The sequence below is a fragment of the Temnothorax longispinosus genome, chromosome 2, assembly GCF_030848805.1.
Source record: "Temnothorax longispinosus isolate EJ_2023e chromosome 2, Tlon_JGU_v1, whole genome shotgun sequence".
Taxonomy (NCBI): domain Eukaryota; kingdom Metazoa; phylum Arthropoda; class Insecta; order Hymenoptera; family Formicidae; genus Temnothorax; species Temnothorax longispinosus.
The window spans coordinates 5,934,585-5,961,170 of record NC_092359.1 but is presented as its reverse complement, the minus strand read 5'-3'; the positions used below and the strand labels follow the sequence as shown (position 1 = coordinate 5,961,170).

At 33.2% G+C, this 26,586-nt stretch overlaps 7 protein-coding genes and 1 long non-coding RNA gene across 11 annotated transcripts; 4 read left to right on the top strand and 4 right to left on the bottom strand.

Moving 5' to 3' along the window:
• The first annotated feature begins 18 nt into the window (after window positions 1-18).
• LOC139808988 (uncharacterized) lies at window positions 19-2,828 on the top strand. The gene is made up of 9 exons (XM_071771554.1): window positions 19-178; window positions 320-495; window positions 950-1,091; window positions 1,182-1,390; window positions 1,476-1,622; window positions 1,725-1,960; window positions 2,052-2,234; window positions 2,364-2,526; window positions 2,618-2,828. Exons 2-9 carry the CDS (start codon window positions 337-339, stop codon window positions 2,651-2,653), a joined length of 1,275 nt encoding a protein of 424 aa, XP_071627655.1. The 5' UTR covers window positions 19-178; window positions 320-336; the 3' UTR covers window positions 2,654-2,828.
• Window positions 2,829-5,500: 2,672 nt separating this feature from the next.
• Window positions 5,501-12,741, top strand: LOC139808995 (uncharacterized). 2 transcript variants are annotated; one of them, XR_011731003.1, is made up of 7 exons: window positions 5,501-5,682; window positions 9,575-9,751; window positions 9,929-10,120; window positions 10,897-11,093; window positions 11,319-11,494; window positions 11,560-11,689; window positions 12,602-12,741. It is a non-coding gene; the product is annotated as an uncharacterized lncRNA (long non-coding RNA). The 2 variants fall into 2 exon arrangements; XR_011731002.1 differs by having other exon boundaries at window positions 9,901-10,120.
• Window positions 5,707-9,319, bottom strand: LOC139808986 (uncharacterized). Its single transcript, XM_071771551.1, has 4 exons — window positions 8,174-9,319; window positions 7,674-7,820; window positions 7,191-7,481; window positions 5,707-6,395 (listed from the first exon to the last, which is right to left on the bottom strand). The coding sequence occupies exons 1-4, from the start codon at window positions 8,936-8,938 to the stop codon at window positions 5,964-5,966; spliced, it is 1,635 nt and encodes a 544-aa protein (XP_071627652.1). The 5' UTR covers window positions 8,939-9,319; the 3' UTR covers window positions 5,707-5,963.
• A 28-nt stretch (window positions 12,742-12,769) lies between the features above and the next one.
• On the bottom strand, window positions 12,770-14,958 carry LOC139808989 (uncharacterized). 2 transcript variants are annotated; one of them, XR_011731001.1, is made up of 4 exons: window positions 13,939-14,957; window positions 13,479-13,583; window positions 13,152-13,373; window positions 12,770-12,949 (listed from the first exon to the last, which is right to left on the bottom strand). XR_011731001.1 is itself a non-coding variant. In XM_071771555.1 (3 exons), exons 1-3 carry the CDS (start codon window positions 14,707-14,709, stop codon window positions 13,203-13,205), a joined length of 1,047 nt encoding a protein of 348 aa, XP_071627656.1. In that variant the 5' UTR covers window positions 14,710-14,958; the 3' UTR covers window positions 12,770-13,202. The 2 variants fall into 2 exon arrangements, 1 of the variants encoding a protein (XP_071627656.1); XM_071771555.1 differs by having other exon boundaries at window positions 12,770-13,373; window positions 13,939-14,958.
• Window positions 14,959-16,027: 1,069 nt separating this feature from the next.
• LOC139809125 (uncharacterized) lies at window positions 16,028-16,831 on the top strand. Its single transcript, XM_071771796.1, has 4 exons — window positions 16,028-16,033; window positions 16,100-16,234; window positions 16,296-16,492; window positions 16,728-16,831. Exons 1-3 carry the CDS (start codon window positions 16,028-16,030, stop codon window positions 16,443-16,445), a joined length of 291 nt encoding a protein of 96 aa, XP_071627897.1. The 3' UTR covers window positions 16,446-16,492; window positions 16,728-16,831.
• Window positions 16,782-26,549, top strand: LOC139808991 (uncharacterized). Its single transcript, XM_071771557.1, has 6 exons — window positions 16,782-16,943; window positions 24,593-24,669; window positions 24,760-24,960; window positions 25,372-25,580; window positions 25,794-25,931; window positions 26,098-26,549. The coding sequence occupies exons 1-6, from the start codon at window positions 16,921-16,923 to the stop codon at window positions 26,311-26,313; spliced, it is 864 nt and encodes a 287-aa protein (XP_071627658.1). The 5' UTR covers window positions 16,782-16,920; the 3' UTR covers window positions 26,314-26,549.
• Window positions 16,968-20,117, bottom strand: LOC139808987 (uncharacterized). Of its 2 annotated transcripts, none has more exons than XM_071771552.1 (4): window positions 19,447-20,117; window positions 18,956-19,099; window positions 18,467-18,748; window positions 16,968-17,650 (listed from the first exon to the last, which is right to left on the bottom strand). In XM_071771552.1, exons 1-4 carry the CDS (start codon window positions 20,071-20,073, stop codon window positions 17,219-17,221), a joined length of 1,485 nt encoding a protein of 494 aa, XP_071627653.1. In that variant the 5' UTR covers window positions 20,074-20,117; the 3' UTR covers window positions 16,968-17,218. The 2 variants fall into 2 exon arrangements, with proteins under 2 accessions (XP_071627653.1, XP_071627654.1); XM_071771553.1 differs by lacking the exon at window positions 16,968-17,650 and adding an exon at window positions 18,018-18,197.
• Window positions 21,517-24,619, bottom strand: LOC139809012 (uncharacterized). The gene is made up of 3 exons (XM_071771604.1): window positions 24,244-24,619; window positions 23,411-23,995; window positions 21,517-23,280 (listed from the first exon to the last, which is right to left on the bottom strand). Exons 1-3 carry the CDS (start codon window positions 24,390-24,392, stop codon window positions 22,119-22,121), a joined length of 1,896 nt encoding a protein of 631 aa, XP_071627705.1. The 5' UTR covers window positions 24,393-24,619; the 3' UTR covers window positions 21,517-22,118.
• Window positions 26,550-26,586: the final 37 nt, after the last annotated feature.

Sequence of the window (26,586 nt, the reverse complement as noted above, 5' to 3'; positions counted from 1 at the left end):
TTCAAACAATTTCGAGACAATTCGAGACTTTAGGTTAGACGTTAGGTTAGACGTTAACGGAAACGAGACGTCGTGATCGAGGAGTGACGAGGATTTCGTGTATTTTCAGGGCACAGATAACTTAAGAAGCTGTTACCATTCATTTTTTTTAAGTATTTCGAAGTTTGAGAGGCCAAAGGTAATTTCTCTGTAAATCGCACACAAATAATCTATTGAAATCGACGAAGAAAATGAATGTGTTTTGTTGACATTTATTTTCAATGTTATATACTTTGTTGTATTAATTTGTTTTTCTTCTTCAAACTCGATTTACTTGCAGGCAACGTGTCGATCATCATGGAGCAGCCGTCCATCAACAAAATTCACCGTAATTTACAAGATGTCTCATTGCCATCGACTATTGAAGATCTCAAAAATCCAACGGAGGATTACATAGTGAATTTATTAACCACATTCTTATTACAGTTCTGTATCAATATGAGTTTGATTGATCAGGTAAGACCTCAAATCTCTTACATATTTAATAGTCATTACTATATACGTATATGCCTGTGATCGTTTTTTTCCACTGGGAACATATACTATGGCTGCGTTCCTTTTGACGCTTTCAGCACTGAAAGCGTCGCTCCATCTCTATTTGATATTCAATGTGCAACGGAGATAGAATAATGCTTACAGGCGCTGAAAGCATCAGAAGGAACGCAGCCTATATTAAAAATCTATAATATACGTAACGTACCCTATATATTTTTAGTACAGTACATGCTCCCAGTGGGAGAAATTGGGAGAAAACGAACGCAAAGTATATATATATATATATATATATATATATATATATATATATATATATATATATATATACAGATATAAATAATACCTTGGAGTAATAAGATGGAGTAATCGATTTTTGTTTCCATGTATTTTTCTTATTTGTAACGAAATTTTGCAGCCACTTCCAGAACAACTTGACGCTATGGCATATTACGAAGATTCTGATGTAATAAATCTCATAAATTTACACGCAGTTGTGGCACGGATATTTGATAAGATATTTATACATGATTTTTGTCTCACCGACATTACTAGTCCAGGTACAAATATTTCAGTTTAAAACCTTTTATGAGAGCAACAACTGTGCTATAATAGTACAATTTTGTTGATATTACAAATGAATTTTGTAGGACAAAAGCGATTTAGAAAGCAGGCACAATATCTGTCTAACTTTGTATTGTATACACTGCATACAAAGTCTAAATTTAATGAAAAAATGGATGAAATACAGACTATGTCTAAACTGCTAAAAGAACTGAAAGAAAGAAAGGCTCAAGTTTCAGAAGCTATTAATAATAAGCTTATGCACAAAGCGAAGCAGTTATCCATGATAGAAAAAGTAGTTATAAAATTATATGTTAGTTCTTAATTGATTTTTTTCTTACATATGCAATAATATATAAAATCGAACTTTATTATTTTAGCTAGAAGCTGAGATACGACATGTACAGTCAAGAACCGGACAATTTAATAAGAAGGAACTGGAACTCGAAGTAATGAAAAATGATATAGAAAAGGAAAATCAAAAAGCCAAAGAACTTTATGGCTCCGTGAAGACAACAGCAAAGAAAGTAAATATTCTTATTTAAATCTTGATTTTTCTAAGCAATTGTAACACTTTTACTGACGTACAATAATTGATAAATTTTTAACGCGCACTATATCATTTTTAGCTGTCCAAGATGATAACTGAAATACAGTCAGAAGTTGTAAATTCGCCAGAGGAATATCGATCCCGTTTAAATGAGATTGAAGACCAACACAAGTTAAAAGTAAAAGAACGTAGTGAAGTGCAGAATGCTATTCAGGACAAGAAACAGTTAATAAAACAAGTCGGAGAGAAATTAAACTTTGTCAAAAAAATGACTGGCGATTTTTGTATATTGGCAGATATATATAAAGAGCAACAGTATTTATTCATTTATATCTATATTATATATATTTCTAATTAGTTAACAATAAAATATGTATTATATTTTTCTAATATTTTTTTTATGTAGGAGCAAGAAAGCGAAGTTAGATGAGGTTAAAAAAGAAACTGATTCATTCAACAATATATGGATAGAATCAAAAACTAAATTAGCAAAGCACAAAGATCAAGTGGACACTGAAAAGAACAACTTACAAACATACCGTGAAGAAGACATGCGTCCATTGTGCGATCTGTATACCCAATTATTAAGGTAATATTGCATAAAGATTAAATTTTTCTTTAATTAAAATAGTTTTAGAATTGTTTATTGTCACACAATTTAATTTTTTATTTAATACTTTAATAAAACAATATTAAATTAAAATTTAATAATTTTTAGTGAAAGAAAGATACGGAAAACTAAATTAGATAAAGATCAAGATTGTTTCAATGAAAAATGCTTGAAAAGAAACAAATTACAAGCAGATGTTAAGAAGATAGAGGAAGAAACTGTAATTTTTATCAACAGTTGCCAAGAGACTTATAATAATGAAATTGCTAATGTGAGTTACATTGGTCTTTTTTTATAGAAATACATAATTAAATTATCTTTTAACATATTTTTTATAATACGACTTATATGATCTATTTCAGGAGCTTGAATTACGGAAAGTTTGGAAAGAAGAATAATCATAAAATCTAAAAATTTCTGTTTTCTCTTACTTTTTAATAAGATGTAGAATACTATAAAAAAATTTTTCCATGAATAGTTTATGTATATCAAAGATAATATTCTATGTATATTTTTTATCGAAAATTTGTAATTTATTGTTCAAATATAAGTACTCTTTTACATAACAACAAATTTAAATTTTTTTTTCTAAGCTTTAATTACTTAATTTTCGATTATTTTTAATGATTTGTCTGTTGTCCGATTTTTTTGAGTATACAATGTGAAGTTGGACGGTTTTGATGGAACTTACATAAATTACTTTTTTTACGTCATGTTGAATTATAAAAGTTTCTCAAAGAGTTTTAAACTCATTCTTCGGTTGGAATAAAGATAAGAAATGCAGTTCGTTAAATGCGATGAATTGATCGCGAATCTTAATCGATTAAATTGCGAAAATTTTATGATTGACAGCACTGCGAATCCGAACTGTTTGTGAAACGAAGAGGTATCGGCAATGTGGATCTTTTGTGTAAGAATTATTTTTTGCAATTTATAATTTGATATTTAACAGTTTCATACATATGAGTAATTTTCAGATTTTTATATTTATTAAAAAATTACAAATTATATGATCGTAGAATTTAAGGTGATCCTAAAGCCGTGATCCTAACCGGTTTTTTCAGTTTTTTTCTTAGCACTAATCTTTTAATTGGCTTTATAGAAATGCAAAATTCTTGTCTAGAATTAGGGCCGGTATCACAGTCTCCGATTAACGTGATTTTCCGATTAAACTCACTCTTCGTCTATTTCTAGAGGGACAGTTAGAAAGAGATGCCGAGTGAGTTTAATCGGAGGATCACGTTAATCGGAGACTGTGATACCGGCCCTAATTCTAGACAAGAATTTTGCATTTCTATAAAGCCAATTAAAAGATTAGTGCTAAGAAAAAAACTGAAAAAAACCGGTTAGGATCACGGCTTTAGGATCACCTTAAGCAGCTAATCTTGTTTTAAATCTGATGACTTGGGAGATATTTTTATCACAGATACTGATTGGACTTTTCCAACTTATAATTCTATTGATGTTATCTGGTATCCTATTTTCCGTTGCTGCTGTTTCGCGTTTGATGGAAATGATGATTATCCTAGTATATCCCACAGCCGTATTTTTATTACGACAGGCCGCAAATTTAATCATTGTGAGTATATAGTTAGAATTTCACCAATTATATAATTTGTTTTTGTTTTTCCTTTATATCTTTATTTCTATTTTAAGTGGCTCTAAAAGAGTCTAAAGATTTTAAAGAGTTTAAAGATTTTATTATAACAATTAATAAATATTTTATTAACCAATATGTAACCAAGACCAGGGCTAAGTAGCCCCATGGTCAGTTAATTTTTAATACCTGGTCCTGTACAGCTTCTAACAATCCTGACGGCAAGAATGACATCCTCGGCGTTTCACAAACTATGCGCACTTGTTAGATATAATCAGCAACAAGAAATAACTCCTCAACAAGAATCATCATCACAGGTTGCTCAGCTTCAGATCGACATGCGAACTCCTTTTGTGCCGTACAAAAGAAGTGTCCTTGAAGAAATACCGCAGGGTATTCTGCCTTTGAAAGACAAATTTTCTGCCGTGTCACCAGCAGATAAGGGCATTATTGAACCTGCACAAGATCAATTACAAGATAATAGCTCAATGGAAGAATCAACCGCACGCAAGGATACCATTGATACCACTGATTGATAAAAAAAGAATTATTTATAATTAAATAGAATTATTTATATACAAAATAATTATCTATATTTTATTTATATAAAGGACTTACAAACATGAAACATTTTATTACTAAATATATTGTATGACGATCTTGACTAATTAAATTCTTCGATACGTTTATGAAGAGAAGATGAAAGATTTTTGAAACTATTTTAATAAACACACTATATATACAAATATTAGTAAACGTGGCGAAGTAGTCAGTTTATTACTATATTAACGCAACCAATTGAAATTGCATCATATTTATGACAAAATTGTATTGTGCGAGTCACACATTTTGCAAAAATTTTATATCAATATGTAAAATTTTATCATCATTTCTACAGAAATCAATCGAGGACAAAATGGATGTGAGTTCCCCAATATTCTCAGCTAGATTTATTACAATATTTTGCTAAACATTTTTAATAATACAGTTGGATACCGTATTGAATGATTTGGGCGATAAAATTCCTTGCTTGCGGCACATTCTTCGTTCGGAATATGTTCCATATTTAACCACAGCTGCAACAGTGTTTATAGGATGGCTGCTTGTGACATGGATATTTCATGCATGTATTCTAAAATAAATACTCGATTGATTTATAATTAATTATAACGAATTGTTTACAGTTAATTTGGATGTTGATTACTCCTCTAACAATAAGCGCCATCGCCATAGCGTTAATATGTCCAGCAACAAGCAAATGGTGTTTCCAGCAATTGGGAACGAATTTAGAAGAAATAATGAATAGTGTCATTCATAAGTTTCAATGTCGATGACGTCAAATATAATTTAATTAGTTAATTTCAACCATAAGAATATTAGGGTTTGTGTATTTATATATTTACATTTGCCTTTACATATATATCGAAATTTACTTAGTTTATTCTAAAGTATAACTTAAAAAAAAATTGAGAAAATATATTTTTTAGATATTTTTGAAAAGCTTATATCTCTATATAGGATTATGAAAGATAAATTCATGTTATAAAATTGATTTTTTTAATTATATAATATGTTGAATTTAACTGTTGTACATACATTTGCAGGATAACAACGTGAATTTGTCTGTGAATATCGCGATTATAACGTTTCGAAAAATTACGCACAACTTCGATTCCGATAATAATTCTACAATTTTGAAGCATACCTACGATTTCAAGAAACAAATCGCGTGTGTAAATATGTCTCATGGTGAAAAAGATCTATACAGAAAGGAAGATACACTATAATACAGGAGAGTTAGAAAAAAATGGGAGTGTAGAATTCAAAACGGTGAGTGCTCGAAATTGTACACAATTTGCGATTTATAAATTAATGCTTTATTATTGCTAAAAGCAAATATGTTCATTTAAGCTAACAATATTCTCAATATATTGTAGAAAAACGTAAAAAAAATTAAAGAAAATATTAGATAAATGCAATATTTTAATGACGTTAAATTAAATAATAAATAACAAAAGTCGTCCCTAGATTATACTTGTTAGCTAAATTGACAAATTATTTAGACGTGTTTGCGCATTTGAATCTTCAAGGATTGTCTCCTTGATGATGTTTTACTTCTCCTTCTGTGTAATTTCTTCATGCTCGCTCTTCAATTGAGTGACGTCAACCTCTCGCTTTTGGTTGTTGGGGGCATCAGTCATTTCGGTAGCAGTCGAATGCGCTTTTCCTGGTAGCATTTCCATTTCATTGAATTGAGACAATGAGTCAACGTGTTGCGATTCGCGATAAAATGGTCCTCCCGTATTTACGGTGATTGCCGGTACACTTGCTGAAGCTTGAGAGCCATAGCTCGTCGGATAAGTGTTTCCGTAATTTTCGTAGACTTGATAAGAAGTTGGGTAGGCGTAAGTGGGTGAGGGATTGGTATATGAAGGTTGATATACGGATTCATAATATTTAGGAGAATTGCCGGATCCTGGATATACGATAGGGAATTGCACCGAAAGGTTCACAGGAGGATACCGTTTTTTATGTCTTGCTTCCTGCAAAAAAAAATTCAATATCTATTATTCGTGAAAACTGCATTTTATGACATACTTAGATATCTAAATGTCTTTTTCAGAATTAATTTTCTTTTTAAAATTAGAACTTGCATTTTTTTAGTGTCATTTGTAAATATGTAATCGATGATCTCTTCCAACACAGCGATTATTGTCCATTTTTAATTTTCTGCTGTACACTTTTAGCCGTTGAGCGCACAGCTAATGTTTTGTCTCGTTCGCATCAAAAGATTCCAAACGCAACGCAATGCTTCAATCTATATATGCTATATATAGGCTATAAAATAATTGAACTAGATGCTAATTAGAGGACTGGAGGGAGAACAATGTAAAAGGTTTTTATGAATAATTTTTTTTTTCTCAACAAATAATACCTAAGAATATTTCCATTAAAGGCACACGAGTGCTCTGTAAAAAGTTTTAAATATACTTTAGACTTTAGATGTTTGATTTTTAAGCTTGCTTGATCCAATTTCCTTAACAAGGTTATCGCGGATATAAAGATAAATCTGTACGTGAAATCAAATATTATGTAGCTCTTCCTAATTGAACTGTCGAGCTTTCCATAAAGAAGACCTTACAGAACATCATCATAGAAATTTTTTAGAGGAACAATAGAATTGCGCGCACATAGGAATCTTTTGATGTTGGATTAAGGTTTTTATCGCTTTCCAAGGATCGCACCATTGGGATATCGGGCAATATCGCTCGTATTATCTCAATATCAATGTAGGACTATATGATTATTACTTAATTCATATCTAGTTTAGTACTTACCATTCCTCTGTAAGTTTCTTCTGAAGGAAAGAAGATAGGTTGATCCGACATCATGCTAGGCATCATACTAGGATTGTTTTCTGTGGACATCTGCGAAGATGTATAGGGCATAGGTGATTCGAAAGGTGCACCGCCGTGATATGTCATTGCGCGAGGTTCCTGAGAACCGTTGAGGAATCTGGAGGTAACATAGGGTGTTAGCGTCGGAATGCGATTTTCTGGTCGACAGTTGGATTTGTATGATTTTTCTTGATTGTTGCACCCGTCAGATTCTACTTGCCGCGGCAACACCTGGATCAGTGAGAAACAATACAGTTTGGAAATACTTTATCTAGTATATGATGCAGTCATAAGAAAAGGATTTGTAGATTCCGAAAGTTGAAGATACAAAAATGTAGCGCAAGTTTAAAGATCTAACTCATATGGCTCTAAAAGAAATTAAAAACTTTCTTTAGAAAATCTGAAATAATGCTTGCCACTTACATCGAACATTGCTGTTGGTTGAACAAAAGGTCGAGGTTGAACAAGAAAGTTCAAAGGTTGGATGGGGCGTGGGCGTGGGGGCTGATCTTTGCATATGCACGTAGGAGGCCCTTGCGGTAAGGCCTTGACGTTTATAATTGGCAAGTTCTAAATTAAGAAAGACAAGTCAAAATATTAAATAATATATGTTAATTCTCTTTTTTCTCTTTTTTCAAATAGGTTTTAATTGCATAATATTTTATTTAATTTAGTTGAAAAATTAATTAGTTTTAATTTAAATAATAATCTTTAATCAATCAATCATCTTTATAAATTTTTATTACTTACTATTAGATGTTTAAAGTTGAATATTTAAAAACTATAAAAAGTAACGAGCTCTTTGAATGAATTTTGAAAAAAATAATCTTTAAATTTATTTAAACAACTATTACTACTCTAGCTTCCAATTTTTACAGTTTATTCTATATATCAATATTTATTCAAATTGATTGTCGTTTTACCTGTGGTTTAGGTACCGGCTTCTCTTGCTCGGGCGGTGGAATCACCATCACAGATGGTCGCTGTGGCGGTTGAGGTTGTGGATGAATGACGTGGACCGTGTGAATTTGTTGTGGCTGCTGGGGCTGCTGTGGTTTGTTGCAAGGTACGGGGGCAGGAGCTTGTGGTACGATGTTAATGATCGGAGTTGGCGCTGGAGCAGGCGTTTGTGCTGGAGCGGGAGCTGGCACTGGTGCTGGCGGAGGAACGACTACTTGCGCTGATTGCTGTTGCTGGTTCAAACTGATGCTTGGCGAAGGTTGCGGCGGTGCCGGGATCGGTTTGGAATATCCCGGTCCTGGTATCGGTATGGGCAAGATAACCAGCGGTTTGGCTATGTCTTGCCTTACCTCCTGTCTGCAAGGAACCTGTTCTGGCTTTCCCGAGCGAACTTCCACGCAGAAGGTCGTTGCCGATTTCTTCGCTCTACCCTTGTCCGCACCACTTTCTTCCAGTATAGCGTTCTTATCGAACGTCGTCTCTGCCTCGTTAATCGACTTCTCGATCACCTTGGGCGATGGTGCGGCCTGACAGGCGACAAGCGCCAGCAGGAACAACGCGCAGACACTGTACAGATGCATTGTTCGTAGATCGAAGTCGAAATTGAACTGATGAAGCAGGATGAAGCGCGCCCCTTTTTTAAGGGAATCCATGACCAGCCGCGAAAACGGAGCAGACGACGAAACCATTCGCGCTGCTTGCGAAATTGTGCGAACGATTCGATGCATCGGCAAATTTTGATCCGTGATTAAACAATATCGTCCTCGTTTTTACGAAATCATGCGTGATGATATCATTGATTGACTATATGCAAAATTTGCTGGAATTTAATACGCAACGTTTTTTTTAGATTTTATGTGGAATTACACAAATTTTTATCTGTTATCATGTAATCGTAGTTGCATCAAAAGAAAATTACGCTTAAATATTTAGGAGAATCTTTGAAATTGAACACAAAATAAATTACATTCCCTCTATACATACTTAGTATAGATTTTATATTTAAATAATTAAACAATATTTTATATGTTTAGTGCATATCTGACATTATAATAATTTTACATTAATTTTTTTTTATTGTTAGGTTCCTATAATAGAATATTATTGTAAAATTATTATAACATATAGAATTTATATGTAAAATTAATATTAATTACAAGAGACCATTATATATTTAATAAAATATTTGTAATGACATTTTATGAATTTGTATTACATTATATTTCATTATGGACATATACTTTAAAAATGGTTATTAACAAACGCGAAAGCATTGTTGTAAAATCGACTCGATAATTTGCTGCGTATTGTTAAACATTTATAATTGTGTCGATTTAGTTGCATTTTCATTTATGTTGCAACAGATATATGTCGGCGCAACAGATTGGATTTTCTCAACTTATAATGCTATTGATGTTATCTCTGGTATCTTATTTTCCGTCGCTGCCGTTTCGCGTTTGATGGAAATGATGATTATCCTAGTATATCCCACAGCCGTATTTTTATCCTAGTATATCCCACAGGCCGCAAATTTAATCATTGTGAGTAGTTAGAATTTCACCAATTATAATTTTTTTTTTTCTTTATATCTTTATTTCCATTTTAAGTGGCTCTAACAGAGTCTAAAGATTTTATTACAACAATTAACCAATATGTAACCAAGACCAGGGCTAAGTAGCCCCATGGTCAGTTAATTTTGAACACCTTGTCCTGTACAGCTTCTAACAATTCTGACGGCAAGAATGACATCCTCGGTGTTTCACAAATTATGCGCACTTATTAGATATAATCAGCAGCAAGAAATGACTCCTCAATAAGAATCATTATCAGAGGTTGCTCAGCTTCAGATCGACATGCGAACTCCTTTCGTGCCGTACAAAAGAAGGATGTCCTTGAAGGAATACCGCAGGGTGTTTTGCTTTTGAAAGACAAATTGTCTGCCGTGTCACCAATAGATAAGGGCATTATTGAACTTGCACAAGATCAATTACAAGATAATAGCTCAATGGAAGAATCAACCGCACGCAAGGATACCATTGATACCACTGATTGATAAAAAAGAATTATTTATAATCAAATAGAGAGAATTATTTGTACAAAATAATTATATTTTATTTATATAAAGGACTTACAAACATGAAACATCTTATTACTAAATATATTGTATGATGATCTTGACTAAATTCTTCGATACGTTTATGAATAGAACATGAAAAATATTTTTGAAACACACTATATATACAAATATTAGTAAACGTGGCGAAGTAGTCAGTTTATTACCATATTAACGCAACCAATTGAAATTGTATCATATTTATGACAAAATTTTATTGTGCGAGTCACACATTTTGCAAAAATTTTATATCAATATGTAAAATTTTATTATCATCTCTACAGAAATCAATCGAGGACGAAATGGATGTGAGTTCCTCAATATTCTCAGCTAGATTTATTACAATATTTTGCTAAACATTTTTCATAATACAGTTGGGTACCGTATTGGACGATTTGGGCGATAAAATTCCTTGCTTGCGGCACATTCTTCGTTCGGAATATGTTCCATATTTAACCGCATAGCTGCAAAAAGTGTTTATAGGATGGCTGCTTGTGACATGGATATTTCATGCATGTATTTTAAAATAAATACTCGATTGATTTATAACTAATTATAACTAATTGTTTACAGTTAATTTGGATATTGATTACTCCTCTAACAATAAGCGCCATCGCCATAGTGTTAATATGTCCAGCAACAAGCAAATGGTGTTTCCAGCAATTGGGAACGAATTTAGAAGAAATAATGAATAGTGTCATTCATAAGTTTCAATGTCGATGACGTCAAATAAAATTTAATTAGTTAATTTCAACCATAAGAATATTAAGGTTTGTGTATTTGTATATTTACATTTGCCTTTATATTATATATCAAAGTTTACTTAGTTTAGTCTAAAGTATAAATTCTAAAAAAAATTGAGAAAATATATTTTGTAGATATTTTTAAAGAGCTTATATCTATATAGGATTATGAAAGATAAATACATGTTATAACATTGATTTTTTAAATTATATAATGTGCTGAACTTAACTGTTGTACGTAACATTTTGCAGGATAACAACGAGAATTTGTCTGTGAATATCGCGATTATAACGTTTTGGAAAATTACACACAACTTTGATTCCGATAATAAGTGCTTTCCATTTACATCAAAACTCAGATAATTCTCACTTGTGACGTCGTTTTATCCTTTTTGGCAATTAATGAATAATAAAGACAGAATGATGTCGTAAGTGAGAATTATCAGAGTTTTGATGTAAATGAAAAGCATCTATTAATTCTACAATTTTGCAGCATACCTACGATCAGGAAACAAATCGCGTGTGTAAATATGGCTCATTATGGTGAAAAAAAAAACTACAGAAAGGAAGATATACTATAATACAGGAGAGTTAGAAAAAATGGGAGTGCAGAATTCAAAACGGTGAGTGCTCGAAATTGTACACAATTTGCGATTTAAAAAATAATGCTTTATTACTGCTAAAAGCAAATATGTTCATTTAAGCTAACAATATTCTCAATATATTGTAGAAAAACGTAAAAAAATAAAAAAAATTAGATTAAATGCAATATTTTAATGACGTTAAATTAAATAATAAATAATAAAACCGTCCCGAGGTTATATTTGTTAGCTAAATTGACAAATTATTTAGATGTGTTTGCGCATTTGAACGGGATTTTCTTTTTGACGATGTTTTACTTCTCCTTCTGTGTAATTTCTTCATGCTCGCTCTTCAACTGAGTGACGTCAACCTCTCGCTTTTGATTGTTGGGGGCATCAATCATTTCGGTAGCAGTCGAGTGCGCTTCTTCTGGTAGCATTTCCATTTTATTGGATTGAGACAATGAGTCAACATGTTGCGATTCGCGATAAAATGGTCCTCCCGTATTTACGGTGATTGCCGGTACACTTGCTGAAGCTTGAGAGCCATAGCTCGCCGGATAAGGGGTTCCGTAATTTCCGTAGACTTGATAAGAAGTTGGGTAGGCGTAAGTGGGTGAGGGATTGGTATATGAAGGTTGATATACGGGTTCATAATATTTAGGAGAATTGCCGGATTCTGGATATACGATGGGGAATTGCGAAAGGTTCACAGGAGGATACCGTTTTTTATGTCTTGCTTCCTGCAAAAAAATAATTCAATATCTATTATTCGTGAAAAACTGCATTTTATGATATACTTAGATATCTAAATGTCTTTTTCAGAATTAATTTTCTTTTCAAAATTAGAACTTGCATTTTTTTAGTGTCATTTGTAAATATATAACCGATGGCCTCTTCCAACACAAATTTGCGATTATTGTCCATTTTTAATTTTTTGCTGTACGCTTTCAGCCGTTGAGCGCACAGCTAATGTTTTGTCTCGTACGCATCAAAGGATTCCGAACGCAACGCAACGCAACGCAATGTTTCAGAGGTAATATCTATATATGCTATATATAGGCTATAAAATAATAGAACTGGATATTAATTAGAGGATTGAAGGGAGAACAATGTAAAAGGTTTTTATGAATAATTGTTTTTATTTTTTTTCTGAACAAATAATACATAAGAATATTTCCATTAAAGGCACACGTGTGCTTTGTACAAAGTTTTAAATACTTTAGACTTTAGACGTTTGATTTTTAAACTTGCTTGGTCCAATTTCCTTAACGAGGTCATCGAGGATATAAAGCATTAAACCTGTACGTAAAATTAAATATTATGTAGATCTTCCTAATTGAACTGTCGAGCTTTCTATAAAGAAGATCTTACAGAACATTATCATAGAAATTTTTTAGAGAAACAATAGAATTGCGATCTCGGGCAATATCGCTCGTATTATCTTAATATCAATGTGGGACTATATGATTATTACTTAATTCATATCTAGTTTGGTACTTACCATTCCTCTGTGAGTTTCTTCTGAAGGAAAGAAGATGGGTTGATCTGATCATCAACCCATCTTCATGCTACGCATCATGCTAGGCATCATACTAGGATTGTTTTCTGTGGACATCTGCGAAGACCTATAGTGCATAGGTGATTCGAAAGGTGCACCGCCGTGATATGTCATTGCGCGAGGCTCCTGAGGACCGTTGAGGAATCTCGTTGTAGATTCCGAAAGCTGAAAATACAAGAATGTAGCGCAAGTTTAATGATCTAACTCATATGGCTCTAGAAGAAATTAAAAACTTTCTTTAGGAAATCTGAAATAATGCTTGCTACTTACATCGAACAGGGCTGTTGGTTGAACAAAAGATCGAGATGTCTGATTTCTGCATATGCACGTAGGAGGCCCTTGCGGTAAGGCCTTGAAGTTTATAATTGGCAAGTTCTAAATTAAGAAAGACAAGCCAAATATTAAATAATATATGTTAATTCTCCTTTTTCTTTTCTTTCAAATAGGTTTTAATTGCATAATATTCTATTTAATTTAGTTAGAAAATTAATTAGTTTTAATTTATATAATAATCTTTAATCAATCAATCATCTTTATAAGTTTTTATTACTTAGATGTTTAAAGTTGAATATTTAAAAACTATAAAAAGTAACGAGCTCTCTCTTTGAATAAATTTTGAAAAAAATAATCTTTTAATTTATTTAAAAACCTTTTACTACTCTATCTTCCAATTTTTACAGTTTATTCTATATATAATATCAATATTTATTCAAATTGATTGTCGTTTTACCTGTGGTTCATTAGGCACCGGCTTCTCTTGCTCGGGCGGTGGAATCACCATCACAGATGGTCGCTGTGGCGGTTGAGGTTGCGGCTGGATGACGTGGACCATGTGAATTGGTTGTTGGGGCTGCTGGGGCTGCTGTGGTTTGTCGCAAGGTACGGGGGCAGGAGCTTGCGGTATGATGTTAATGATCGGAGTTGGCGCTGGAGCAGGCGTTTGTACTGGAGCGGGAGCTGGCACTGGTGCTGGCGGAGGAACGACTACCTGCGCTGATTGCTGTTGCTGGTTCAAACTGATGCTTGGCGAAGGTTGCGGCGGTGCCGGGATCGGTTTGGAATATCCCGGTCCTGGTATCGGTATGGGCAAGATAACCAGCGGTTTGGATATGTCTTGCCTTACCTCCTGTCTGCAAGGAACCTGTTCTGGCTTTCCCGAGCGAACTTCCACGCAGAAGGTCGTTGTCGATTTCTTCGCTCTATCCTTGTCCGCACCAGTTTCTTCCAGTATAGCGTTCTTATCGAACGTCGTCTCTGCCTCGTTAATCGACTTCTCGATCACCTTCGGCGAGGGTGCGGCCTGACAGGCGACAAGCGCCAGCAGGAACAACGCGCAGACACTGTATAGATGCATTGTTCGTAGATCGAAGTCGAAATTGAACTGATGAAGCAGGATGAAGCGCGCCCCTTTTTTAAGGGAATCCACGACCAGCCGCGAATACGGAGCCGACGACGAAACCATTCGCGCTGCTTGCGAAATTGTGCGAACGATTCGATGCATCGGCAAATTTTGATTTTGATTAAACAATATCGTCCTCGTTTTTACGAAATCATGCGTGATGATATCATTGATTGACTATATGCAAAATTTGCTGGAATTTAATACGCAACGTTTTTTTAGATTTTATGTGGAAATACACGAATTTTTATCTGTTATCATGTAATCGTAGTCGCATCAAAAGAAAATTACGCTTAAATATTTAGGAGAATCTTTGAAATTGAACACAAAATAATTTACATTCCCTCTATACATACTTAGTATAGATTTCATATTTAAATAATTAAACAATATTTTATATGTTTAGTTCATATCTGACATTATAATAATTTTACATTAATTTTTTTTTATTGTTAGGTTCCTATAATAGAATATTATGGTAAAATTATTATAACATATAGAATTTATATATAAAATTAATATTAATTACATATATTTAATTAAATATTTGTAACGGCATTTTATGAATTTGTATTACATTATATTGCATTATGGACATACACTCTGAAAATGCTTATTAGCAAACGCGAAAGCATTGTTGTAAAATCGATTCGATAATTTGCTGCTTATTGTTAAACATTTATAATTGTGTAGATTTAGTTGCATTTTCATTCATGTCGCAACAGATACATTCACAAACTATGCGCACTTGTTAGATATAACCAGCAGCAAGAAATGACACATCAACAAGAATCATCATCAGAGGTTGCTTAGCTTCAGATCGACATGCGAACTTTTTCCGTGCCGTACAAAAGAAGCCTAGTGTCCTTGAAGAAATACCGCAGGGTAATCTATCTTTGAAAGACAAATTTTCTGCCGTGTCACCAGAAGATAAGGGCATTATTGAACCTGCACAGGATCAATTACAAGATAATAGCTCAATGGAAGAATCAACCGCACGCAAGGATACCATTGAGATACTACTGATTATTCATAAAAAATAATTATTTATAATCTAAAATAGAGAGAATTATTTGTACAAAATATATATCTATATCTTATTTATATAAAGGACTTACAAACATGAAACATTTTATTTCTAAATATATTGTATAACGATCTTGACTAATTAAATCTTTGATATGACGTTTAAGAAGAGAAGATGAAAGATTTTTGAAACTATTTTAATAAACACGCTATATATATACAAAAATTAGTAAACGTGGCGAAGTAGTCAGTTTATTACCATATTAACGCAACCAATTGAAATTGCATCATATTTATGACGAAATTTTATTGTGCAAGTCACACATTTTGCAAAAATTTTATGTCAATATGTAAAATTTTTTTATCATCTCTATAGAAATCAATCAAGGACGAAATGGATGTGAGTTCCTCAATATTCTCAGCTAGATTTATTACAATATTTTGTTAATCATTTTTAATAATATAGTTGGAGACCGTATTGGACGATTTGGGCGATAAAATTCCTTGCTTGCGGCACATTCTTCGTCCGGAATATATTCCATATTTAACCACAGCTGCAACAGTGTTTATAGGATGGCTGCTTGTGACATGGATATTTCATGCATGTATTCTAAAATAAATACTCGATTGATTTATAATTAATTATAACTAATTGTTTACAGTTAATTTGGATATTGATTACTCCTCTAACAATAAGCGCCATCGCCATAGCGTTAATATGTCCAGCAACAAGCAAATGGTGTTTCCAGCAATTGGGAACGAATTTGGAAGAAATAATGAATAATGTCATTCATAAGTTTCAATGTCGATAACGTCAAATAAAATTTAATAAGTTAATTTCAACCATAAGTATATTAGGGTTTGTGTATTTATATACTTATATTTGCCTTTATATATTATATATCGAAATTTACTTAGTTTATTGTATAAATTCTAAAAAAAATTAAGAAGATATATATTTTTTAGATATTTTTAAAAAGCTTATCTCTATATATAGGATTATATGAAAGATAAATTTATATTATAAAATTGATTTTTTTAATTATATAATATGCTGAATTTAACTGTTGTACTAAATACGTAACATTTTGCAGGATAACAACGTGAATTTGTCTGTGAATATCGCGATTGTAACGTTTCGAAAAATTACGCACAATTTGATTCCGATAATAATTCTACAATTTTGAAGCATACGATCAGGAAACAAATCGCGTGTGTAAATATGTCTCATGGTGAAAGAAAACTATACAGAAAGGAAGATATATAATACAGGAGAGTTAGGAAAAAATGGGAGTGCAGAATTCAAAACGGTGAGTTATCGAAATTGTACACAATTTGCGATTTAAAAAATAATGCTTTATTATTGCTAAAAACAAATATGTTCGTTTAAACTAACAATATTTTCAGTATATTGTAGAAAAACGTAAAAAAATTAAAAAAGTTATTAGATAAATGCAATATTATAATGACGTTAAATTAAATAATAAATAATAAAAGCCGTCCCAAGATTATATTTGTTAGCTAAATTGACAAATTATTTAGACGTGTTTGCGCATTTGAACGGGATTGTCTTTTTGATGATGTTTTACTTCTCCGTCTGTGCAATTTCTTCATGCTCGCTCTTCAACTGAGTGACGTCAACCTCTCGCTTTTGATTGTTGGGGGCATCAATCATTTCGGTAGCAGTCGAATGCGCTTCTCCTGGTAGCATTTCCATTTCATTTGATTGAGACAATGAATCAACTTGTTGCGATTCGCGATAAAATGGTCCTGCCGTATTTACGGTGATTGCCGGTACACTTGGTGAAGCTTGAGAGCCATAGCCCGCCGGATAAGGGTTTCCGTAATTTCCGTAGACTTGATAAGAAGTTGGGTAGGCGTAAGTGGGTGATGGATTGGTATATGAAGTTTGATATACGGGTTCATAATATTTAGGAGAATTGCCGGATCCTGGATATACGATGGGGAATTGCACCGAAAGGTTCACAGGAGGATACTGTTTTTTATGTCTTGCTTCCTGCAAAAAAATAATTCAATATCTATTATTCGTGAAAAACTGCATTTTATGATATACTTAGATATCTAAATGTCTTTCTCAGAATTAATTTTCTTTTTAAAAATAGGACGCATTTTTTTAGTGTCATTTGTAAATATGTAACCGATGATCTCTTCCAACACAAATTTGCGATGATTGTCCATTTTTAATTTTCTGCTGTACGCTTTCAGCCATTGAGCGCACAGCTAATGTTTTGTCTCGTACGCATCAAAAGATTCCAAACGCAACGCAACGCAATGTTTCAGAGGTAATATCTATATCTATATAGGCTATAAAATAATAGAACTGGATGTTAATTAGAGGATTGGAGGGAGAACAATGTAAAAGGTTTTTATGAATAATTGTTTTTATTTTTTTTCTGAACAAATAATACATAAGAATATTTCCATTAAAGGCACACGTGTGCTCTGTACAAAGTTTTAAATATTTTAGACTTTAGACGTTTGATTTTTAAACTTGCTTGGTCCAATTTCCTTAACGAGGTCATCGAGGATATAAAGCATTAAACCTGTACGTAAAATCAAATATTATGTAGCTCTTCCTAATTGAACTGTCGAGCTTTCTATAAAGAAAACCTTAACAAAACATCATCATAGAAATTTTTTAGAGAAACAATAGAATTGCGCGCACATAGGAATCTTTTGATGTTGGATTAAGGTCTTTATCGCTTTCCAAGGATCGCACCATTGGGATCTCGGGCAATATCGTTCGTATTATCTCAATATCAATGTGGGACCATATGATTATTACTTAATTCATATCTAGTTTGGTACTTACCATTCCTCTGTGAGTTTGTTCCGAAGGAAAGAAGATAGGTTGATCCGACATCATGCTAGGCATCATACTAGGATTGTTTTCTGTGGACATCTGCGAAGACCTGTAGGGCATAGGTGATTCGAAAGGTGCACCGTCGTGATATGTCATTGCGCGAGGCTCCTGAGGACCGTTGAGGAATCTGGAGGAACGTAGCGTCGGGATGCGATTCTCTGCTCGACAGTTGCATTCGTATGATTCTTCCTGATTGTTGCACCCGTCAGATTCTATTTGCCGCGGCAACACCTGGATCAGTGAGAAACAATATATTTTATTCAGTTTGGAAAGACTTCATCTAGTCTAGTATATGATGCAGTCATAAAAAAGGGGATTTGTAGATTCCGAATGCTGAAGATACAAGAATGTAGCGCAAGTTTAAAGATCTAACTCATATGCCTCTAAAAGAAATTAAAAACTGTTTTTAGAAAATCTGAAATAATGCTTGTCACTTACATCGTACAGGGCTGTTGGTTGAACAAAAGGTCGAGGTTGAACAAGAAAGTTCAAAGGTTGGGGTGGAATAAAACCGTTGCATGTTCTGCACGTAGGCCTTTGCGGTAAGACATTGAATTGAATTGGCGGACTTGGCAAGATATTCTAAATTAAGAAAGACAAGTCAAAAAATATTAAATAATATATGTTAATTCCTTTTTCTCTTTTTTCAAATAGGTTTTAATTGCATAATATTCTATTTAATTTAGTTGAAAAATTAATTAGTTTTAATTTATATAATAATCTTTAATCAATCAATCATCTTTATAAGTTTTTATTACTTAGATGTTTAAAGTTGAATATTTAAAAACTATAAAAAGTAACGAGCTCTTTGAATGAATTTTGAAAAAAATAGTCTTTAAATTTATTTAAAAACCTATTACTACTCTAGCTTCCAATTTTTACAGTTTATTCTATATATCAATATTTATTCAAATTGATTGTCGTTTTACCTGTGGTTTAGGCACCGGCTTCTCTTGCTGGGGTGGTTGAATCACCATCACAGATGGTCGCTGTGGCGGTTGAGGTTGCGGCTGGATGACGTGGACCATGTGAATTGGTTGTTGGGGCTGCTGGGGCTGTTGTGGTTTGTCGCAAGGTACGGGGGCAGGAGCTTGCGGTATGATGTTAATGATCGGAGTTGGCGCTGGAGCAGGCGTTTGTACTGGAGCGGGAGCTGGCACTGGTGCTGGCGGGGGAACGACTACTTGCGCTGATTGCTGTTGCTGTTTCAAACTGATGCTTGGCGAAGGTTGCGGCGGTGGCGGGATCGGTTTGGAATATCCCGGTCCTGGTATCGGTATGGGTTGCAGGATAACCAGCGGTTTGGCTATGTCTTGCCTTACCTCCTGTCCTCTGCAAGGAACCTGTTCTGGCTTTCCCGAGTTAACTGCCACGCAGAAGGTCGTTGCCGATTTCTTCGCTCTACCCTTGTCCGCACTAGTTTCCTCCAGTATGGCGTTCTTGTCGAACGTCGTCTCTGCCTCGTTAATCGACTTCTCGATCACCTTGGGCGATGGTGCGGCCTGACAGGCGACAAGCGCCAGCAGGAACAACGCGCAGACACTGTACAGATGCATTGTTCGTAGGTCGAAGTCGAAATCGAACTGATGAAGCAGGATGAAGCGCGCCCCTTTTTTAAGGGAATCCACGACCAGCCGCGAAATCGGAGCCGACGACGAAACCATTCGCGTTGCTTGCGAAATTGTGCGAGCGATTCGATGCATCGGCAAATTTTGATGCGTGATTAAACAATATCGTCCTCGTTTTTACGAAATCATGCGTGATGATATCATTGATTGACTATGGGCAAAATTTGCTGGAATTTAATACGCAACGTTTTTTTTTTATATTTTATGTAGAGTTACGTGAATTTTTGTCTGTTATCATGTAATCGTAGTCGCATCAAAAGAAAATTACGCTGAAATATTTAAGAAAATCTTTGAAATTGAACAGAAAATAATTTACATTCTTTTTATACATACTTATTAGTATAGATTTCATATTTAAATAATTAAAAATAAATACCTAAATAATATTTTATATGTTCAGTTCATATCTGACATTATAATAATTTTACATTAATTCTCTTTTTTATTGTTGGGTTTCTGTAATAGAATATTATTGTAAAATTATTGTAACGTATAGAATTTATAAGTAAAATTAATATTAATTACAAGAGAACATTATATATTTAATTAAATATTTGTAACGGCATTTTATGAATTTATATTACATTATATTTCATTATGGACATACTTTGAAAATGCTTATTAGCAAACGCGAAAGCATTGTTGTAAAATCGACTCGATAATTTGCTGCGTATTGTTAAACATTTATAATCGTGTCAATTTAGTTGCATTTTCATTCATGTCGCAACAGATATGTCGCCACTCACACTTTTTTACGCACTCTTTTCGCTTATACGTCAAATTCCGCAGACGGAATCCAGTTTCATAAGCACGATGACGAGATTTAGCGCATTCGATATTGCACGAAGAAAAATTTACAGACTAATATAGAATTTTATTTATCTATATGAATGTTAAAAAAGATAGTCTTTTATTTAATTTGTCTGCTTTTTTTATCACATGTTGACAATAAGAGCGGAAAATTTATACGAAAAAACGTAAGATACAATTGTGATATTCTTTAAAGCTAACTTTAAGAAGAAATAGATAGCTTTTTTTATCATAGAAAAACACATAAAATATCTATTTAACATCATTGCTATGATTATATTCACCTGTTGCAAATATTTTTAATTGATATTGATATTTACCATTATAATTTAGAGTCGGCGAAACCACTCGTCTTGCTCGTGAAATTGTGCGAGTAATTCAATGCATTGACAAATTATTATACGTGACTTGATAATAATTTACAGGAGGGATAAAATCGTGTAATAAAATTAAAAAATCATATAAATTTGATGATCCATATATTTTAGAATAATAGTGGATTCGGACAGAATTCTAAATTTGTATTACAGAAAATATTTATTTGAAATTTTTTTTTAAATAAAAATCATGTACAGTAAATTTTCAATTAAAAACAATTTCAATATTTTATTATTTATTGCATCAAATATATTTTAACATTACTAATGTATTACTAATTATTACATTTTACTAATTAATCGAAAACTTAAGACATTAACATTAATAAATAACAGATTTTTATCTTCAAGCTATGTTAGCATTTTTTTCTTACATTAGGGTTAGTTGAATGTTTCCAGCTGCTGTTCACATCAGTAATAAAGTGATAAAAGTTATATAAGATATCTCAGATCAAAACATAAGCTATATTTTTAATTTATAAAATCTTTAATCAATTTAAAGTCAATTTTTCTTAAATATGAAAATGTCGGGACAGATCATATTTAGTCGCAAGTTATCAATTTTCTACATTAAATATTTTCGTGACTTAATTATATTTTTAACTACATGTTTTTTAGAGCTGTCGTTTTCGATAACTCATAATTTAACAATTATTGGTCTGTTGACATTTTATTGAGAAGACGCGATTAAAAAAAAAATCTTGAATAAATGGTAACTCAATTAAAATTTAGAATATCTATGTAATGTCAATTATATTATTGTCGCCAAGAAAATTCAGTAAAGGATTACATTGGTGTCAGTGGTGTTAATGGTGTCAATTCAGTTGTTCCTACTGGAGGATCTTCAATGTCGTCCAATAAGTCAGGATCAAGTTCTGTCACAGCCTCGTTCTTGTTGCTTACATTATTTCGTTCGTTGGCAATAGGACTGTTGTATTCCTCTACGTCGAGAATGTTCTTAGGAAATATAAGATCTTGGATGCGCGGATTCTTTTCAATAACAGCCTCATCCTCGAAAAACCTTCGATCCATTTCTTTCGTAGGATTCACACGTATACTGTTTTTAGCTTTCGATAATTCCTGCGTCTCGGACTTGGCTGGATTTTTTTTATCATTTACAATATTTAAGTATCGGGGAAGTATATAAGCATTATAGGCATTAATTACAGGTGCACGAGCAGCTTCGGTATTGGTGTATGCTTTGTCTTGAAAGATTACATCCTCATTTTGCTCGTCTTGGAAGTACTTACTATTTTCTTTGGAATATAATCCCGATTGTCCTGTCTCTTGCGAGTTTTCACGCATAAAATTCAAATTGGCAAGGAGTTCTTCGTCCTCTATACCCTTCCAAATATTCTGAGGAAGAACACGAGGATTATAATTATCTCGTTCAGTTTCAATAGTATCTTGTTCAGTCTCGTCTTCAAAATATTCTTTCATATCTTCCTTATTCATGAACTGTTCAGTCTCGTCTTCAAAATATTCTTTCATGTCTTCATCATTCTCCTTCTCGAGAGGTCTAGGATTTGTTCTCATCGGTTGAACCCTAGGGAGGAATATCTCTGACTGGATGGCGTTTGAAGTATCCTTTGAATTCTTCCACGAAGACTTTATATCTCTATCACCGCGATGCATTGCCTGCACTTTCGTGGAATCTTCTTCAATCTTTTTATAGTCTTTCGTTCCTTCATAATCCTCTGATAAAGATTCTGAATATTTGTTGCCAGGATTTCTGAAGAACAAATTTTCCGATCTATCGAAAACTGGCCTTGGTGGGAGGATTACTTGTACTTTGCTCGCAGGATCTTCTTCAATCTCTTTATAGTCTTTCGTTTTTTCATAATCCTCTGACAAGGATTCTAAATATTTATCGCGAGGATATTTGAAAAACAAATTTTCCGATCTATCGAAAACTGGCTTGATGGAACGATTACTTTGCTCGCAGGATCTTCTTCAATCTCTTTATAGTCTTTCGTTCCTTCATAATCCTCTGACAAGGATTCTGAATATTTGTTGCCAGGATTTCTGAAGAACAAATTTTCCGATCTATCGAAAACTGGTCTTGGTGGGAGGATTACTTGTCCTTTGTTCGCAGGATCTTCTTCAATCTCTTTGTAGTCTTTCGTTCCTTCATAATCTCTGATAAAGATTCTGAATATTTGTTGCCAGGATTTCTGAAGAACAAATTTTCCGATCTATCGAAAACTGGCCTTGGTGGGAGGATTACTTGTCCTTTGCTCGCAGGATCTTCTTCAATCTCTTTATAGTCTTTCGTTCCTTCATAATCCTCTGACAAGGATTCTGAATATTTGTTGCCAGGATTTCTGAAGAACAAATTTTCCGATCTATCGAAAACTTGCCTTGATGGGACGACAAGAGGATATTCTCTCGCAGGTTTGTCCTGAGAAAATATTTCTTGTGTATGTAAGGATTTCGGAGAATTATTAAGATAGTTTTTGAAAAGGAAATGTTTGCTCGTAGGCAATTCCTCCTGTCGAGGAAATCTTCTGTCGTTTCCAAAGAACATCAGATTTTGACTCAATGGAATGTTGTAGTCGCGTGCTTTATTCTGGGAAATTCCTTCTCGTACCAAGCGAGAATAAGGGGAATTTCGGAGCGGATTGATGGAAAAATCTCTCGGATTTGATTCTTGACAAGAATTCCTGAAACATTGTTGCAATTTTTTTCGCTCATTAAATTTATAATAACATTCTTCAAATTTAAAAGTCATAACTTTTAATTTTTTATATTCTGTGATTAAATCTCTCTGAATTCTCTAAAATTCTAGACTTCTTAAATTTTTTTAATTAGAGACATTCTGATTTGGTTGAAGTTTTAAGTTTCTATCGTGCTTGATTCTGAGATTGGAAATTCAAGCCTTTAGATTTGTCAGCTGTTTCTATATTCTTACCATGGTAGCTGGGCGGTCAAGGCTTCTGGACAGTCTAGACTACACGAGGGACAGGATGCTCCTCTAGGAATTCTTCGAGACGATCCGCAAGTTAGGATCGCGCTCACGGACAAATAAAACAAATAGCGACGAAAAATTTGTCTCGACATACTTGAAAAATTCGAATACGGGAATCACGACGAGTCTTTATAAACTCGTGTACGAAGGATGCAGCAAGGACACGCGATGCTGAGGAAAAATGTTTTCCGCATTACATCAGTCACTTCCTATATACATCCGTTAATTTTTAAGCGAATTGCTTGTTTGTTTAATTTCTTAATATTCACTTCCACATTTTCTTAATCTTCAGGCAGGATGCAGGTGACGACATAATATCGCAGAAGTCCTTAGACGTAGTAAAAGTACTTATACATTTTTTGAAAGAGCGTAAGTTTATTTCAAGCATCACAAATTTATGTATCGTAATGTTCTAACAAAATGTGATAATTCAACAATTATTATAATTCTGCGTAAAAGATGCTAGAGTGGAAGGACTGTTTCGACGAGCAGGACGTTGTGACGTCCGACGGCATATCCTGAATTCTTTGAAGAAAGGCCATAAACCGCATTTTGAAGATTCGAATAATGCAGCTCTGGAATGCGCAGCGGCTTTACAAATTTTTCTCAGCCACTTAAAAAAACCGATTATGCCGCAGCATGTACAAGAATTGATTCTTGGTAAATATAACAAAAAAATGAAAGTTGTAATTGCAATTAAATTGTGTAAAAGAATAGCAATGAATATTCCTTATAATTGTAAAATTTACTTAGCGTTTAAAATGAAAACGCAGCGTAGAATGAAACGTTTATAAATTCAACGTCAGCGAAATGTCAGCGATACGTTCTGGTGAATCGTACGATATCGTACGATAATTTACGATATCATAACGTCAAATCTAGAATTAAAATTTTTATGGCAAACAAATCTTTAATAACAGCTAATCTTTCTATATGTTTAATTATTAATAATAGATTTCCACTAATTTTTCAATTTTTAATATCAGATATATTTTGAGAATTTTGTATATTCTATGAATATAAGTATATAGTTTAAATAAATATCTTATTTATCGGATGATGTATGAGCAGCTGACAATCCAGGCGTGGAAGATCAAGTTATCGCGCAAGATGCTTTAGGACTTATTAGACAGGATGTCGGAGGTCGACATGGCGAGCTCCTGACCCATGTCTTGGATCTTTTAAGGCATTTAACTCTCTCAGGACCTCCATCCGAATGTTCTGAATTGCGTGGATCTCCATTACCTGTTGCGCTTTTACCAGTGTTTTTTAATTTATCCGTAATAATATATGATTTGTAATTGCTCAATACTAAAAGACATTTTAAATCAACTTATTTTGTATAAAAAATGTTTCTTATACAATTCATAGAGTTACCCTTTTTAATATTGATAATTTTGCTTACACATATTAATTCTTAAATATTTTCTTCTTCATTCAAAATGAAAAAAGTTATGCATTTAAATCCAATTTATTCTGGCCTTACTTTGCAGCCTGGTGACTTGATAAGATGGAAACAAGTGGCAGCCAGATTCAGCGAATTAATTACGGAAGCCGCCGCGCAACTCCGTCGCGATGAACAACATAGCATTCCTACAGAAACCATAAATTCCACAACGAGTTACACCGATGTAAGAAATCTCTTTATTGGAAAAGCAACTAAAAACCCAATTAAAAATTAATGTTTTCTTAGCTTAACTTTGAATCATGCTTACTTTAGTGTAATTGTTTTAGTTTTAAAGTAGTTTTTTGTGAACTAACGTAACTGCACACTATCATCCATAATTCGTTTTTTAGACAGCCTCGACCTTACCAGAGGAATCTGAAGAATTAACGAGATGGCAAGAGTTTTCATTATTGTATCCTATCGTGCGACTTAGAGATCATTGTAATATTTGTAAGATATTATTAATTGATATTTTTATTTTGTTTGTACATAAATATATCCATTATTATTTTGTTATTCATATTCATTATTATTTTAATCTGTTTCTTATTAGTGAACTTTGGTAGCAGTATCAATGATTCGGTAAAGCGTGTGCTAACGTTTGCTAACGATTCAATAAAATTTTGCTGATAGGTCATGTTGGCGAGATGGCACGTGTTCTTATTACACCGTTACAACGCCCAGTCGTTGGCAGGTTACATCCGGCAATTGCTAATCCTAATTAAAAATTTGATAATCGAACAAATGTGCAAATTATTTTTAGATGAAAATTACTGTATTTATATCGTTGCAATTTTGTCTATGTAAATTGACTGAATTGTATCTTAATTAAAATATTA

Bases quoted from the DNA above. Each gene is read 5' to 3' on its own strand.
- LOC139808988 (XM_071771554.1), top strand. From the start codon at position 337: ATGGAGCAGCCGTCCATCAACAAAATTCACCGTAATTTACAAGATGTC. The intron at 1,623-1,724 runs GTAAATATTCTT...TATCATTTTTAG, and splicing joins TGAAGACAACAGCAAAGAAA to CTGTCCAAGATGATAACTGA. The intron at 2,527-2,617 runs GTGAGTTACATT...GATCTATTTCAG, and splicing joins ATAATAATGAAATTGCTAAT to GAGCTTGAATTACGGAAAGT.
- LOC139808986 (XM_071771551.1), bottom strand. From the start codon at position 8,938: ATGCATCGAATCGTTCGCACAATTTCGCAAGCAGCGCGAATGGTTTCG. The intron at 7,821-8,173 runs GTAAAACGACAA...TTCTTAATTTAG, and splicing joins AGCCGGTACCTAAACCACAG to AACTTGCCAATTATAAACGT. The intron at 7,482-7,673 runs GTAAGTGGCAAG...TCACTGATCCAG, and splicing joins AACCAACAGCAATGTTCGAT to GTGTTGCCGCGGCAAGTAGA.
- LOC139808989 (XM_071771555.1), bottom strand. From the start codon at position 14,709: ATGCATCGAATCGTTCGCACAATTTCGCAAGCAGCGCGAATGGTTTCG. The intron at 13,584-13,938 runs GTAAAACGACAA...TTCTTAATTTAG, and splicing joins CGGTGCCTAATGAACCACAG to AACTTGCCAATTATAAACTT. The intron at 13,374-13,478 runs GTAAGTAGCAAG...TTGTATTTTCAG, and splicing joins AACCAACAGCCCTGTTCGAT to CTTTCGGAATCTACAACGAG.
- LOC139809125 (XM_071771796.1), top strand. The intron at 16,235-16,295 runs GCATGTATTCTA...AATTGTTTACAG, and splicing joins TTGTGACATGGATATTTCAT to TTAATTTGGATATTGATTAC.
- LOC139808991 (XM_071771557.1), top strand. From the start codon at position 16,921: ATGGGAGTGCAGAATTCAAAACG. The intron at 16,944-24,592 runs GTGAGTTATCGA...CTTAATCTTCAG, and splicing joins GGAGTGCAGAATTCAAAACG to GCAGGATGCAGGTGACGACA. The intron at 24,670-24,759 runs GTAAGTTTATTT...TCTGCGTAAAAG, and splicing joins TATACATTTTTTGAAAGAGC to ATGCTAGAGTGGAAGGACTG.
- LOC139808987 (XM_071771552.1), bottom strand. From the start codon at position 20,073: ATGCATCTGTACAGTGTCTGCGCGTTGTTCCTGCTGGCGCTTGTCGCC. The intron at 19,100-19,446 runs GTAAAACGACAA...TTCTTAATTTAG, and splicing joins AGCCGGTGCCTAAACCACAG to AATATCTTGCCAAGTCCGCC. The intron at 18,749-18,955 runs GTAAGTGACAAG...TCACTGATCCAG, and splicing joins AACCAACAGCCCTGTACGAT to GTGTTGCCGCGGCAAATAGA.
- LOC139809012 (XM_071771604.1), bottom strand. From the start codon at position 24,392: ATGTCGAGACAAATTTTTCGTCGCTATTTGTTTTATTTGTCCGTGAGC. The intron at 23,996-24,243 runs GTAAGAATATAG...ACAATGTTTCAG, and splicing joins TTGACCGCCCAGCTACCATG to GAATTCTTGTCAAGAATCAA. The intron at 23,281-23,410 runs GTAATCCTCCCA...AGATTGAAGAAG, and splicing joins ATCCTGCGAACAAAGGACAA to ATCCTGCGAGCAAAGTAATC.